Source organism: Palaemon carinicauda, chromosome 30, assembly GCF_036898095.1.
Source record: "Palaemon carinicauda isolate YSFRI2023 chromosome 30, ASM3689809v2, whole genome shotgun sequence".
NCBI lineage: Eukaryota > Metazoa > Arthropoda > Malacostraca > Decapoda > Palaemonidae > Palaemon > Palaemon carinicauda.
The window spans coordinates 86,118,470-86,135,338 of NC_090754.1; the positions used below are offsets into that span (position 1 = coordinate 86,118,470).

Sequence of the window (16,869 nt, forward strand, 5' to 3'; positions counted from 1 at the left end):
GATTTGTACCTGAAACACGCAATCCTATCCTTCATTAAAAGGTAGTAATTGCGAAAACAGTTTTACAATGTAACAGAAAAACATAATGAAAGATAAAGAATTCAGTGGCTGGAAAAGAGACTAAACACTAGATCAAATAAACTACGTTTAAAATCTCTCACCGCATAAAGCCTGGGAACAAGAATAAAACTCTAGAAACGTTTTACCTTCTTCCCCTATAGCGACTAGGGAGAAGAGTAAAAAAAAACGAGAACAACGTTTCCCGTTTGAACGAAACGTTTATTCTCCTCTTTCTCCCTCGTCTCTATCTCTCTCTCTCTCTCTCTTGACTTAGAACCTGAGAGATGAGCCCAATTATATATCGTTAAAACATATTATTTGTTAAAGGAAAAAAACTGAAAGGTTTCCCAAATAAAAAGTTCCTTTATTAGAATTAAAACCATTTAAGCTAAGAAAGAATGAACGAAACGCTAGAATCGGTTTACTCTTACTGCAACGTGAAACCGTGAAATACTCTCTCTCTATCGTAACGATAGAGCGCATGTTGAACGTTCTGAACGTCAACAACTGCGGAGACTAAACTAAACGTTAGTTCATCTTTGAAAACAGTACGAGACTATCAAAGAAATTCTTTCAAAAACATTAAAATTAAAATAGCATAAATTCTTAACAGGAAATACGATATGACGGGCTCAATGTTAATTAACTTCGGTTCCAAGTAAGGACCGCCTACTATTAGAAAGGTCGCATATAAACAAACATAAAAATTAAGTTTTATAAGTTTATAATAAATGGAAAGTTAATCGAAGAGGCCTATAAATGGCGGAGAGATATAACTTTGTTAAGCAAAATTACCAAAAACCTAAACACACTTCCGTCTAAGGGATGGGTCGGTCATACAAAGTGAAAGAGAGTCTATACTCTCTTCGACACCAACACTTCCGTCTAAGGGAAGGGTCGGCCATTTAAAAGTGAAAGAGAGTCCATACTCTCTTCGTCACCATAATTAAATCTATCCAAAACGAGTTCAAGTTTTGAAATGAAATAAAACCCCTGCATAGTGAAAGCTCAAAACTGGAATAGTGTACTTCACCAAAAAGTTGTGAAAACAAATCCAGTTAGGGACGGCGTATTAGTAGGTCTTGCCGGTGGCACGACAGAGGAAAAATTGAGTTCTTGTTGACAAGAAGTACTTGAGTACCTACTCACAGATGGCGCTGTTGTGTACACCCCCACCTGTATAGCGATCGCTGGCGTATCCCGACCGTAGATTTCTGTCGGGCAACAGAGTTGACAGCTACATGATCATCGGGTAAGATTAATATTGAAAACTGCAAGTTTATCACATTATCAACTAAATAAAATTATAGCAAATACAAGAGCAATGCTTTAAGACATGTATTGAAAAATTTTAGTTCATGACATTATCAAATAAATAGAATATATATCATATTATCAATTAAATAAAATATATCTGATGCTTTAACTTACCATCCCTCACAGGCCAGGAGTCGTCATTAAAACAAATAGTGAGAGCTTGCAGCAAATCTGGTACATGATTTCTCACTGCCTCCTTGGCAATCTTGAGAGCCAGTTCTGCTATGCACGCACAGGCAGCTTCTCGGACTGCGTGATTGTCAGCTCCAGTTGCCTCTATGTAGTATGCAACCTGAGAGGTTTTAGCATTATTGAATGAAATATCTGAGAACTGTTATACAGGATATGCACCACCATATAAAATTGGGATAAAAATAAATGAAAGAAAATAAGATCAATGGCAAATGTAATAAACAGTACCACATAAAAAATTAAATGTGACATCCCAACCACATCAATAAAAGTTTTCACCAGTTTTCTGAAGTTCTCATGATTCTACTGTTTGATTACCTAGATCATTCCATATATGGTAACAATCTTGTAAAATTTCAAGAATGCTGTGTAGTATAATAGGCATCCAGAGCTGCTTCAATTTTTTTATAAGACGAAGGAATTTCAGCCTACTCCAGGGACCTACTATCCTAACAAGAATAAAACTGAACCCTGAACATGACCCTGAAAGACAGGCAACCAATATGACCACAAACTGTCATCCTCAATGTATGCAAATCTGGTCAACTCCCTTTGCTTGACTGAAGTAATTCTCAGGAGTAACCAGGCAAATGGTCTCTGGCATCATCAGGCAAGCATAAGATGGAAAAGGTTCACCATGCTCTTCTTTGGTATGAAGAGGTGTGTGTATCCACAACCTATGAGTCCTCATGAGCACCATAGACTGTCCAAACACAATTCTAGGACCATTTCACAAGAATACAAGAAGTCGCCAGATGCGACAACTCCCTTTGTAGCACTGAAACAGAGAGAAGTCTATTGCATTTCCATATTCCTGCAAAAACAGGTAAGGTGTGTATTCCCTCGCCATCGTACCTGCCATTCAGTGATTGTCATCAGTCTTATAAAAGCCTCTTTTTTTTGAGTAGTTCATTAACTGAAATGCATAAATCAGATCCATTGGCACAGTTCAAGTGTATATAGTCAACTTGAAATCCAACCAAAGTTGAAAGAGCCATCAATTTTTAACATCTTGCAGGAGAACATTCTTCCACCAACAGTTTACTTCCCTTTAGAAAGGATATTCTGGGTTGTTTGCCACAATAGGTAATGATGTCTAAACTGACCTTAAAAATGTCAATTAAATCAAGGTTTAAGTATTCTAATGCAAGTGTTACTAGAAATGGGTAAAAAACCTAAAGGTAATATTATATACTTTCTATTCTTTTTATGAAGGTTACATAGCTCTGTCACCTGTTTCAAGATACTGTCCGAAGGCTGGTACTGAATTTACCATGTGGCCTCTCAATTAAAAAAAAATTATAAAAGGAAAAAAAGCCTTGATTGAGAATATCAGAAAGGTGATCAATTTCTCCACTTAAGGAACCAGTAGGAACTGCCCCAAAATCTCCGTCCTGTAATCAATACCAAAATGGATGGCAACATAATTAGAGAGGCACATGAGTAAGATTATCCCCCTTATATGAGCAAAGATTTATAGGGGGAATACAATCACTGTTGCCTACTTACAGTGGAGAAGCCACATAAAATGTTGGTAGTCCTACCTCAAGTATAAACTCACCCTTATAATCCATGGAATGACCCTTGAGATAGTTCTGCCTTAAGGTATCAATATGACACAGAGTATATCATACCTCTTAGGAAAAAACATTAATGAAACATTAAACCCACTCCATGTTTTGGTTTACAAAAGTAGAAAATCCACGCTAAGTAACCCAAAATCAGAACTAATACAGACAACTTTACACTAGAACAAATTACAGGTTTTCAATAGCCCCTCACCAGAACTGGTGCCCTACATTGAAGGGTAGATCAATACAAGATTAGTTCCATCATAAATTACTGCATCAAATGGCAATATAATTATGCATTGTTGGTTTAGAAACTAGCATCCAAGACTTGGTGGAAAGTCATGAAGCAGCCTAATTCTAAAAACTGGATTTACACGCAATCATACAAAATAAAAAACCATCAACTCACAATATGCCATTTTTTTTTTTTTTATTTTAAGGGAAGATCATGAAGCTTTGTTCAATCACAGAAAGGTGACTGGGGAACTTCAAGAGCCATTATGGAATTAGACAATTAAATATCTCTAAGAACCCCTAATCTGGAAATAATGAATGAAATTAAATATCATTTTCAATTTAAGTCTGCTTGTGTTGATGCTTATAAATGCTATTTCAACACTTTCCCACTAGATTATACTTGATCCTGACTTAAAAAATCTTAGCTAAATTTACCATGCTGATGAAACAGGCCTATGTCATAGGCACATCCCTGAAAAAAAAAAACACTTTAGCAGGGACAGGGGATAAGAAAAATAAATTTTAATTTTAGGGGAAACTATGCAGATGTGTGTTAGTACACTATTGTACAAACCTTGGGAACTCATAATCTACTTAATCTAAGAATAGAAGGGCATTTACTATTTTGCTAAGAAATACCTACACAAAACCACAGGTTTTGTAATTACTTAGTGCCATCAGATGTCTACGCTGTCCTCTAGGAACATATGAATGTCCATCTTCAACCAAATCTTACTTGTTGGGAGTAATACTTTTCTCGTTTACTTGCCACCCATGATCACCCCTTTGATCCTACCAATGAACATTTTGTAGATTGTTAGATGTGACCCCCGCCAGTAACATCCTGAGAAAGCTGTGATTCCTAGATGCTGAGGACTCATGATGGGGGAGAGAGAGTGAGCTTACATGCTGATCAAATTTGTGTAGGTTCAGTCTCTAGGGTATTGTGTAACAGAGCACTTACCTACTACCTGCCTCTGCAGCCTATGTACATACTTAAAATTTTTTGAACTGTAACCTCAATAATGGATTCTGCATGACATCAATGAATCTCAAAAGATCAGTAACAATAACTTGTGGGCTCTGCTCACAACAAACACTCATAAAACAATATCAGAACTAGTTTGCTGTATAATCAGACTGTACATAATTCAAAACAAACACAAGACAAAATATAACTAACCACTGAATCTATGTACTTCTCAACCAAGCTCCTTCCATCTGCGCCTGCTACTTGACGCCAAGTTTCTTGCGAATGTAACCTTACTCCTTCTGCAACATAGTACCTGAAAAAAATCAAAATTTTAATGGTAATTTCTAAGTTTCCTAACTAAACAAACCTGGGTTCATTAATAGAAGTATGACTTCAGTGAAGATCAAACAGCTGTTTAAAGTTTTACGAGTTAGTAATAGCATCGGGCTGGGAATAGGTAGACCCCACCCAAACGGCAGATAAATTAACCTACACTAAAATCTTAACCAAGACTTGCAAGTTGATTGAGAAGGGCAGTGTAACTTAATGAACACAAGTGGGATAAATGTAGAATACTATTTAAATCTGTGATTTATTCCTAAAAGAATAAAAACTCCCACCCTTTAATAAGAAATTTATCTTTATGAAGGCAGATGTCCCTATAACCAAGATTGCGCAATTTTACTAACCAGGAAATTTCCAATGTAATCTAGTCTTGTGGAAATGCAAAAGTGATGACTCCTACCCATCTCTTAACTACCTGAGCATAAAGATGTTGCAGGTATTAAGCTAAGTACTTACCATGAGGTTGATATATATATATCATGTTGAGAGAATGGAGAATGGCTGTCTGCTAAAGAAGGTGATGAATGCTAGAGTTGATGGGAGAAGTACAAGAGGAAGGCCAAGGTTTGGGTGGATGGATGGTGTGAAGAAAGCTCTGGGTGATAGGAGGATAGATGTGAGAGAGGCAAGAGAGCGTGCTAGAAATAGGAATGAATGGCGAGCGATTGTGACGCAGTTCCGGTAGGCCCTGCTGCTTCCTCCGGTGCCTTAGATGACCGCGGAGGTAGCAGCAGTAGGGGACTCAGCAGTATGAAGCTTCATCTGTGGTGGAAATGTGGGAGGTTGGGCTGTGGCACCCTAGCAGTACCAGCTGAACTCGGCTGAGTCCCTGGTTAGGCTGGAGGAACATAGAGAGTAGAGGTCCCCTTTTTTGTTTGTTCTTGTTGATGTCGGCTACCCCCCAAAATTGGGGGAAGTGCCTTTGGTATATGTATGTATATATATATATATATATATATATATATATATATATATATATATATATATATATATATATATATATATATATATATATATATATATATATATATATATATATATATATATATATATATATATATATATATATATATATATATATATATATATATATATATATATATATATATATATATATATATATATATATATATATATATATATATATATATATATATATATATATATATATATATATATATATATATATATATATATATATATATATATATATATATATATATATATATATATATATATATATATATATATATATATATATATATATATATATATTTGTATCTTTCAATGTTCGTAATTTGAATGTTTGTATATTGAGGACCTTTTGTGAAGTGTAGTATAGAAAGTCTGGTCAAATAAAGAAATGGGAGACTTAAAGCTTTAGCAGCAACAGTATGACACATGGGAATAAAATTAGCATTGCTATTTACATTTAATCAAATGCCAAAGATTCTAAATAACAAATTAATATCATAAAAAGGAAATGATCAACAAAATCAAGTTAAAACTAATGGGAATGAGCAAAATCAAGAATAATCCAGAACTGGCTGATTTCTAAAGAACGGAGTTAAAATTCTTTTCAATCTACAGACACTTAAAATAAAATGAAAATTAATGTGTAAACATTCAAGATGGAGTCTTCTTATTTGTCTATTGAGTCTGCCAGGAAAGGAACTCATTAAGCTCCAAACTGAAAACTTACCTATTAAGACATAAACGAGGCAAAAGCAGAGGGAAAAACTTTTCTCTTGCTACCGGAGGGAGTGAAAGCAAAAACTTTCTTGAAGCCACTGATGCTGCTAGACGCACCTGGAATAATAAAAGTTCATTCAACTGATGAACCACTCACTATTTTACGTTACATTTAAATCACAGGTAGCACTACCTTGTATTTAACCTTTGACCTAGGACTTGCAGAGTGGTTGAGGCATAAAGTGTATCGTAAAGGTCTCAGATTTGTATGGTTAGGAAATATACAAATTGATTAAAAATAAACCTGTGATTTGTTCCTTTACATATTACAAACTTTCAACCTTAAATAGGAGACTCATCCTTAGGAAAGTGGATGTCCCTATAAACCAACTGACTGATTTACTGACCTGGGAATTGTCAATGTAATTTGGGCCTGTATAGGAACAAAAGCCATGACTCCTGTAAACCTCGTGAATGGTCTTATAAAAATCTATAGCTTTCCAGATATGAATGTTTAAATGTATAGGCATTATAGGAGAAATGGGTATGCATACAATATATCCATCCTTCCCCTCAAGCAGAAAGATGGGGAAGTAATTAAAAACAAAATTGTAAAGAAAATGTTCTCTGTTGAGTAGCGTCCATACATTGATCCTTCGGTCCGGCTACACAATGGCCCGACTGCTAACCACAAGGGAAGAAGATAGGAAAAAGGACAAAAATTCTTAGCTTTCATTCTTGGACTTATAGTGACCACTACCTAGGACAAAATGTTTCTTGTCCCATTAGGCGGCCTCACTACACAAACTGTTGAGGAGTTACCATAGGTCCCTAGGAGAATGTAAGGGACTTGTGGGTATACACCCGCAAGTAGCGGGCAGTAAAGGTTGCCAGATGGTTCCCGATTCTTGCTTTTAGCACTTGCTCCACAGATAGGTTATGCCAAGGATGTTGGAAAGTGTCTTTCACCGCTGCTGACAGGTCTTGGACTGCAGAACAAAATACACGAAGCTCCTTGTTCAGCTGAATGGCAAACGAGTCAATCCGTGGGGACACCCAATGGGCAAGAAGTCTTTCTATCACGCAGGGTTATAAGGACTGCTAATGGCCCCAGAAGGCTGAGTGAATCCGCTAGACATTCTTCTTGCCTAGAGTGTACCTTTCTGATAGCTCCACTGCATTGTTGCAAACCCATGTGTGTGCCTGCTTTGCCAATGCAGAGAGGGGCTGGGACACTGTACCCCATTGCTTGTTGACATGGGCTACTAAAGTAGCATTGCCGCTGCCCGTCACTGCACGGTGTACCATATCAGTCTATTGGAAAGATTCCTGTACCAGGACCACTGCTTGCATTTCCAAAAGGTTGGTGTGCACGATCTTTATGTGTCATTGTACTACAGTCCTGAGGAGGTCTACTTTCTCAGTTGTGCGGCCCATTCCTCCTGGAAAGTGTCTGTGAACAGCATCTCTGGAGGTGGAAAATCGAGCGAGACACCTTTTGTTAAGCTTTTGTCATCCAACCAGCATCTGGAGGTGGAGAGTCGAGTGGAACTCATTTGTTAGATTTTTGTCATCCAGTCACCACATGAGCTCATCCGACGATTCTAGTCCCACAGGAAACTGAAAGTGTTGAGGATTGGAGGATGCTGAACTTTCAGTCGGATTGGTGGACCGCTATTTGGAACAGAGTGCATAAAGTCATCCATTTTGAAGGTTACACAAACTGTACTCCCTGTCTCCATCTTGAATGGCATTTGTAGAACAAATGTGTTCACAGGAGAGAGACATGACAGGAACTCCACCCTCCTATTGACTTCACCAATAATTGGATGATTTCTAGCGAATTTTTCTTCACTATCACTTTTACTTCTGATGTAAGTTGGAGAGCAAGTGATTGGAGGACAAGAGCTGATAAAAGGAAGGTGGTAATTGTCCTATATGATTTACACCACCTGACCTTCTGTGATATCTCACTACCATGTTGAACATTGGCTTGACAGGCATCCCCCACACTTGTAGATTTAGAGTAATGGTTCTCAGATCTTGATTAGTACTTCCCCTCCTTCTTCTACCACCCAACCTGGCACAGACAGGTTATGAGCAAAAATGGGTAGCATGGTTCCCTCCCTAGAGGTGCAGATCGTGACCTAGGGTTCATCATCCGCTGCTTCTGTACTGGAAGGAAGATGCTTTGGCAGCAGCTATTACAGAAAGGCTGCAGCCTTTGAAGGTCACTTCTCTGAAGATAAGGGAGTCAAGACTCTTTTCTCCACTTGTCGATGGCATTCTCGATATCCTTTTGTGGGAGGAGTGTCAAAATGTCCAAGGAAGTGAAATATCTGCATCCTGTCCCAAATGATTGGAGAAGCATGCTGCTACTGTGACTCCTCTTCAAAAGCCTGTTAGCCCACTGGTTACCAACTGATGCGCCATGTAGGTGACCAGTTTCGCCCCTAACAGGATGAGGTTGGTGTAATTCTTTTTAGCTTCAGGATCAGACAGATCACGAGACGAAGCAACATAAGCTACTGTTCCAGGCCAGTTGTACAGTCAGTCCTTATTCCTAGGGGTTAGGTAATTGAGACAGGTGCAAAAATCCAGAATCGGCAAATGCTTGCTGCCTTAGGGTGGGTCAACTCATAACCCACCAACTTAATGGCCATTACCTACCTGTAGTTGAATGACATACTAGGTAATCCACTGTACTGCGCTACATTCTTTTCATGTGGTTTTTATCATGGTATTTTTAGTTCTTACTACTTTTTAAAGGAAATTGTACATTATTAACAAGTGCAGTGCAAGGTATGATGACTCATAAACCGAACATCATCACCGCGACTCATTGAACTAGTCACTGCCACATCACGCTTTGTATGAGTTTCAACAAAACACTTGTTTGTATCTAACACTACTGAATGATACTATAGAGTAAGAAAAAATCCCTAACAGCTGATATTTGAAATGCACCAGAAATTGAAAATCAAAAGTGAAAATGCTTTAATGATGCACAATTATCTTTTTCAATCGTAATTTTTAATTACAATATTAGTAGTTTTTTTTCTATAAATGTATGAATACAATATCTATCCTACCACAAGTGAAAAACACACACAAAAATAAACTCTCTCTCTATCCTACCACAAGTGAAAAACACAAAAAAAAATCAAACTCATGTGCTTGCTAGTGTTGATCAAATTGAATTAAAACTTGATAATTGTAATTGAACAGATTTTATTTCATCATGTAATGGTAATTTTAAACAGATTTATTTTGAAATAAGTAAATTTTTTGTTAACATATCAAGAAGTTACTGATAATTCTATATAAATTCTAAATTCAGTAGGGTCCCGAATTATGAGCGAATTTGATCAATCAATGGCTTCACATAAATCGAAAATCGCATATTTCGAAAACACATCACAGGAATATTTCCATTAGGGCCATGGCAAACAGCAACTTGCCTATTCAAACGTGTTTACTACCCATTTTCAATACTTTCTATGTACTATACTATATTTTTTCTAATACTAAATTGTTCTTATAAATAAATCAAACATTTAAAATGCTTTAAGTTTTAATACCTTCAAAAAGGTTAAAATTACAACCAGGATGGGTGTAAATACTGTATATTTCCCCTTGTAAAACAACCTAAAATTAGGACAAATTTTAAAAGGATCAAGTCATATCTATTGTATAAGACAACTGATGAATAGCAAAATCATCACTGCATAGAGTAGCTTTTGTTGTATCATTGAAAATCCAAAATTAACAAAGTAAAGGCGATTTTATATCATGCGTTTTCTAAACACGCTAAAAAGCACAATAAAAAATGGAAACCATTGTTCTGTTTACGTTCATTTCTGATCATAGAGAAGAAACGAACGCATTTACACATCTGTGTTTAGGTTATTTACCAATTATTGATTATATGATGACTGTGTTATTACTAATGTTGTGTTACCTAATTTTTCTTAGAACTTCAAAAATGAACGAAATGAATGCAATTTATACAATGTTTTTCCCAAACTCGCCGCCTAAAATGGAAACCTTTCGTTCGTTTAATATACGCTCCATCGTCAATCCTAACGAACAAACGAACACAAAATAATCGTACATAATTATCGTACGAATGGCAACCCTGAATACCGATAACATGCAAATTTTGAGGTTTCGGACAACCACTACTACCGCCATCTCTTGGCAAATAATGTTAACATTACTAGTTCTCTGAAACTAGTTTTTGATGACGGAAGTATTGTAATAAAGAAAAAAAATTCTTATTTCTATTTTACTTAAACACACAATTACAGTGTATGACTATACAAAGCATATCATGCGCTCTCAAGTCAATCCTTCCTAGCTACTATGTAAGTTGAAAAAATTAATTACCAGTACAAATATGGAAAATTGAAGGTTTTGGACAATTAGGCTAGCCTACCAACAGATTAACACATCGAAGTTCGAGTAAATAAATAAAATTAAAATTACCAGTAAGGATATATACCACAATTAAATTGAGTATATATGATTTTCAGTCAATCCTTCCAAACTATTATCCTATTAATGAACATTATGCAATTAGAATACCCTAACAACAACACAACTGACGTCAAGAAAATAAATATTTTGATAATTCCAAAAGTATCTTTCTTGTAATGGGCAAACCCTGACTCTTTTCATCCAAAACTGGTCTTAAAATTTTGCCCTTTACATAGTAACATAGTGTGAGTAATTATGCATGACCGTATGTGATTTTTTATCTAATATGTCACACAGTTTTCTGTATCACGAATGACTAAATCCACAAAGATCAAACCAGAAAATAAGGAGGGCCAACTCTATATCTAACTCGTAGCTTACAAGCCGGCCATATCCACAGCTTTTACTGCAGTAGACTCAACGGCTGAGAATGAAGTGCTCTCATACTTCAATCTGACAGTTGTAGTACCTACTGTCAGTGTTGTTACATCAACTGGAAGAGGCAATGGAACTGCCTTCTCTAGTACTTAAATCTTTCGCTGCCGGGTAAGTGCTGGAGGCAGAAGCTTGGAGTGGGTTGACAGGAGGGAATTCTTATGCCCTGTGACCTGTGAACTTACCAAGAACAAGAAGATCCATACAAGCACTGGCCATGGAAGCCCAAGGGCAGGTTTTGAACCTTGAGGGTTGCCAAAGCTCCGATCAATCTCCATTATCCCACACTTGATGGGTTCTGAGGAGGTCTCTCCAGGGTTGTTTAACTGTGATGAGGGGTAAGACCTTAAGCAAGGTGGATTCAGACTTGGGATTCTCATTTTCCACCGGAAACAGACACGTTTTAGGAAAATGAGAACACTACCTCAACCAAGAGTCCTCTCCCCTCTCCCAAAGGGAGGACTCGACAGGAACAAGAGCAGATTGATCCTTCCCTTTGGAGTACTCTGCCAAAGAAGAAGGGATTGGGGATTGTCACTAAGATTCCAAAATCTTTCAGCCTTTCCCTCTTAGGTTAAGGAGACACTAGGTGTCCTGGTCTCCAAAGGATAAGAGAGAGAGATGCTAGACGATCCGAGAGATTGTTCTCCGAATGTAACTTTTTTGGATAAAGAAGGGATATGATGGGAACTTCCTCCCTCTCTCCACTCCGTGGATTGTTGAAAAATCATTCTTGGTGGCACCTGTTACTTATCATTGTTACAGCTATGCATAGGAGGGTTTTGCTGAGAAGCATATTCTCTAGGCTTTAGAAGGATCACTAGAGGCAGACCCAAATACATGTCTTGTACCTTAATTGTCCAGGGAAAGTAAGAGAGGAGAAGACTGGTGCCCTTCAAACCATTTCTTTTATGCATAAGAGGGTATAGAAATTGGTCTGAGTCTTACGAGACTCCTGTTAATCAAGTCTGCCTTAATTTTTTTTATTAATTTCTTTTTCTTATAATTAATATAGTTTGAGGGCCCTAACGAAGACCAGGAAGAGGAGATTAAAGAACTAGAAGAGAATGAGGAACATGCACGCTTCTTCTTGCTCGCCTTTTTTGGGGCCTCGGAAACTAATGACAACATTCCCATGGGGAAAGAGGACACAACGGATTCTTAACAGCAGTAGACACCACTAGCAGGTGTCACGTCCTTCAGTGCCTCCAAGGGTGAATCAGGTGTCAAGAAGACACCACAGGGTCTGTCTTAGAAATCCTGGCAGCAGTCTACAGACTGTCTCCCACCAACAGAATAAAGTACCAGGATGTCCAAGAAAGACCAAATTCCTTAGGTTTAGGGTTGTGTCTTTGTCATCATATTGCCCTACATAGTGAGGTGATGACTGTTTGCTCAGTAACAGGAACAGGGATAATGAGATTAAAGGCAGGTTTGTACAATAAACCGTCATATTTGCAACTTCATACGGAAACAACTGCAGATCTTTGTATTCTTTATTTAAATTCATCCCTAGAACACGACAGCCTGTTTGCACACACATCTATTTATTCTCGAAAGAGAAGGCAAAAATATTAAAATGCCAAAATTATCAAGGCAGCAATAGTACATGCATACAGTTTTCTGCTGCAAGCAAAATTGAACGTCTAGCTTGTATTCATGTAGGAACAAATGAAATTTCAGAATTTTCCTATGTACAAAAACGATGAGCACATTACAGTATATACCTACAATTACATATTACAGTATCAAAAATTCTACAGATGTAAATTTATGAGTCATTTCTAGAATAATTACTATTATAAAGATTTATGCTCATAAACTCAAAATATATAAAATGCAAGAAATAAAGATAATCTTACTTGACTCCAGTTATCTGCCAATCCTTTAGCTAGATTCTGAGATAATTGCTCCCCAAACGTAAAAACTGGATTAGTCTCCAGTAATTCGGCTGGCTCTGAAAATGTAATTTATTAATTTTACACTTATATACTGTACTTCTAAATAAATTCTTATAATTAATCTGTATTTTTCCTAACTATAAAAACATTAGTCCTTTAAAAGGAGTACTGTATGACTTCAGTGAAGCTGAATCAACAGTTTCAAACTTTAATCTAGGACCTGCCCCCTCCCCAGGTAGAGTAATCTTCACAATGACCATTAACTTCGGGCTTGGCAGGTGGTTAAAGAACTCAGGTTTGTATACTGTAGTTAGGAAAAATACAAACCATTTTTAAAAATTTGTGATTTGTTCCTTTAGGTATAAAAATATTGCCCTTTAATAGGAGATTCATTCTTAAAGAAAGTCCCTATAACCAAAACTGGCTGGTTAACTGACCAGGGATATGTCAATGTACATTGGTCCTGGAGAGGAACGAAAGTCATGACTCTTGTCAACCTCCTAACTACCTGAGCATAAAGATGTTGCAGGTGTTAGACTTGGTCCCTACCAGAAACTGGCAGATGGTCATAGAATAATCTTAATCCTTCGGGATATGGTGTATGATTGTATGGCCATTTAGGACATGGTTTAGCATATATTCCGTCCATCCTTCCCCTCCTGTATGGGAGGATGGGAGAGAGACTTCAATACATACTACTACTACTATAGTGTTGTGCCCTAAGGCAGGTACTTTCATGGATTAGTTACCCTCCATAATTCTCAATACATGGCCACCTTTTTTAGCTTTTGCTACCTTCTCCCTCCCTTCAGGTCATTTAGCATTGAATTCCTTTTATGTCCTATAGGTCTTTGGCCTTAAAATTTACCCTCTATAATGTTCTTCAGTATACCATCTCCTTTTAAAATGTCCTATCAATACATACTAAGTTGTAGAAAAGAGCTACTCAGGTGACTGGTTTACTTGCATCTAGTGTCTGGTGCAGCTCATAATATCACAAATGTTGCATCCCAAAAGAGACTTGGGTGGTGATCGCAACCTCAGACAAAATGCTTCTTATCCTTTGAGGGAACTGGACTCCCAACACAGTCTGCTGAGCACCTACCAGAGGTCTGATGGTAAACTCATTCAAGGACTTGTGGGTATACTTAAGAAAATAGTGGTAGTGAAGGTGTCTAGCATTTACATGCTCCTACTTTCAGCACTTGCTTCACATACTGATTCTTCTTGAAGGTTAGGGTGGAACTAATACCCAACTTCCTGAGAGGGGCATGCAAATCTGATGGTCTCACAAAGCCAGAATGAAACTGTTCTTGGATATTCCTTTTTTCACCCTACTGATGGTGAGGAACAGCCTCTGGTACTATGATCTAAAACACATGGGTTCTCTTCAAGACAAAGGAGCAAGTCATTTTGATTGCTGGCTACGTCGTGGAGGGAAAAGAACTCATCATATTCTGAGTTTTGGCCAAGAATTTCAAGATGAACATACAGACCTATCCCTCAAAATGACTCATGACATACAAGATGCCATGTAGCTTGTCTACTCTATTTTCCTAGGCCTAGGAAAGCAAGCAAACAGTCTTGAATGTCAGATCACCTGTCTGACGATCTCCTAAAGGGCTCATACTGAGACAGCTTGAGTGAGCTGAGAACTCTCGAGACATCCAATTCCGGTGGTCTGAGTTCTCTGGGAAGGCAACACTGCTTGAAGCTCCTCATAAGAATAAACAATTCCAAAGAACAGGAAAAGTCTAAGCACTTCAGTCTGAAAACTTGACTCAAAGTTGAATGATAACTTTTCATTGCAGAGACTAAGAGGAGTTTCTCTCAATAAAGGTAAAAGAGGAAGTCATCTATACATCCGACCAAAGAATTATCCCTTCAAGGACAATTATCACAGGATATGGCACTCTTTCTCAGGAAGACAGCTCAAATAGGATCTTAGCAGTTATCCAAACACCTGAGCAGTACCTCATGAAAAAAACATTTTCTTGAAGGAGATCCTGGATAATTGCCATCCGTGCAGTTACGGATGCCACTGAGTTATGGGTTCTCTAAAGGTGGGGTTGACAGAATAGATTGAGCCATTAGGGTAGTTTTAACAATACCTAGACTACTAGGAGCATCAACAGATCTGTTAACCAAAGTGTGGTTACATGAGAGCTACTAGGATCATCCTCATATTCTATGTCATCAACAGTCTGTTGATTACTTGATGTATCCAGCCAAAGGGTGGAAATGTGTTCTTATTCATGTAGTCCTAGGGATGTTGAAAGGTGTCCTCCATCACTGATCTCGGACTGGTGAACAAAACATAGGAAGCTTCTTGTTCAGCCGAGTGGTGAAATAGTCCATCGAAGTTCGATAGCGACACGAGGCAAAACAGCACAGCCAGGTGATGCATCCTTAATCCTTTAAAAGGATCGGCTGACACTGAAGGAAAAAAGGGCAGACTCTCTCCTTTTCACACTCATCAGCAGCAGAACTCTTCCTCAAATGGAGCACCCACGATGTGTAAGGAAAGCTACTTTCTTATATTCACGTTGTTGTTATCGTTGTAAGGCCACACACACGAGAGATAGAACGGCATCAGACAGGCCAATGGACAGCGTCAAGTATGTTGGATGACATCAGGTAGAACAAAAATCTGTCACACAATTACATCTATCAGTAAACACTGAATATCCTTGGCTTCTTCCATTAATATCCTTAGAACACAAATGTCTGCAAGAGAATTTATACTATCTGAAAGAAAAAACAAAAGATTAAAACAGCCAGTTGAAGATGCCAAGAAATACATCTGCACTCTCCAGCAGCTGAAATCAAACTGATGGTTGCTCTGCCCTCTACCCAGAGGAAACTATGTTTACCTCAGTAAAAGTTTAACGATAATTCCATCTTCTCTTAAATCGTACTCCTATCAAACGTCAATGACTTGTATTACGTGCAAGAACAACGGGAAATTTGACAAGTTTTCTCAGATGTACCCTCAAAGGAGAAAAATGGTATTGAACTTCATCAAATTTTACAAATAAGAACATGATTGAGTAATCATCCCTGCTACATTTCCACAAGAAACCTTTGTATTAGACAGCCTCAGATCACAATTCATTACAGTTACTATCAATACTGCAATTGTAGCAAAACCTTAAAGGGCAGATTTCTACCTGATCTAAAGACAAAGATCTTAGAAAAATAATTCAACAAAGAGGCTATTGTGCACAATTTTCCATTCATAAAGTTTGCAACTTTACCAATAAACAGCATATTTGACTCTTGATCTCTGTGAAGATATGAAAGACTTGAAAGTCCTACATTTTCTCACAGGCTTTTCATCTCTTTAATTTGTCAATTTAAAAAGGATTTTAAAAATTATTTTACTATGCAGATGTGTTTCTTGTCAGACTCTGTTCCACTAATATTCTATGTGAGTAGACATCCCTTCAAATAATACTGTATTCACAATAATCTATGTCTGATTTCACCATTAGAGTAATAATTAAATCAATACCAGCAATAAAAACTCACCACTTGATCCACAGGACACAAGAGCGGCACATACATTGAAACCAGTTTCCCTTACAAACCGATTGGTGTGGGTAAGTGTTGTGAATATGAGATCCAACAAATCCTGAAATGTAAAGAAATTCTGAATTATGAAAAA

The 16,869-nt window shown here is 37.4% G+C and overlaps 1 protein-coding gene across 1 annotated transcript in view; it reads right to left on the reverse strand.

Annotated features, from left to right (window-relative positions):
• Positions 1-1,305: 1,305 nt before the first annotated feature.
• LOC137623629 (uncharacterized) overlaps positions 1,306-16,869 on the reverse strand; it is a 68,707-nt gene continuing 53,143 nt past the window's right edge. Inside the window, exons 6-11 of the mRNA XM_068354460.1 lie at positions 16,734-16,836; positions 13,164-13,258; positions 6,398-6,504; positions 4,561-4,663; positions 1,492-1,669; positions 1,306-1,331 (exon numbers count right to left, since the gene is read on the reverse strand). Of these exons, the coding sequence (XP_068210561.1) occupies positions 1,306-1,331; positions 1,492-1,669; positions 4,561-4,663; positions 6,398-6,504; positions 13,164-13,258; positions 16,734-16,836 (612 nt within the window). The remainder of the gene's footprint in view (positions 1,332-1,491; positions 1,670-4,560; positions 4,664-6,397; positions 6,505-13,163; positions 13,259-16,733; positions 16,837-16,869) is intronic.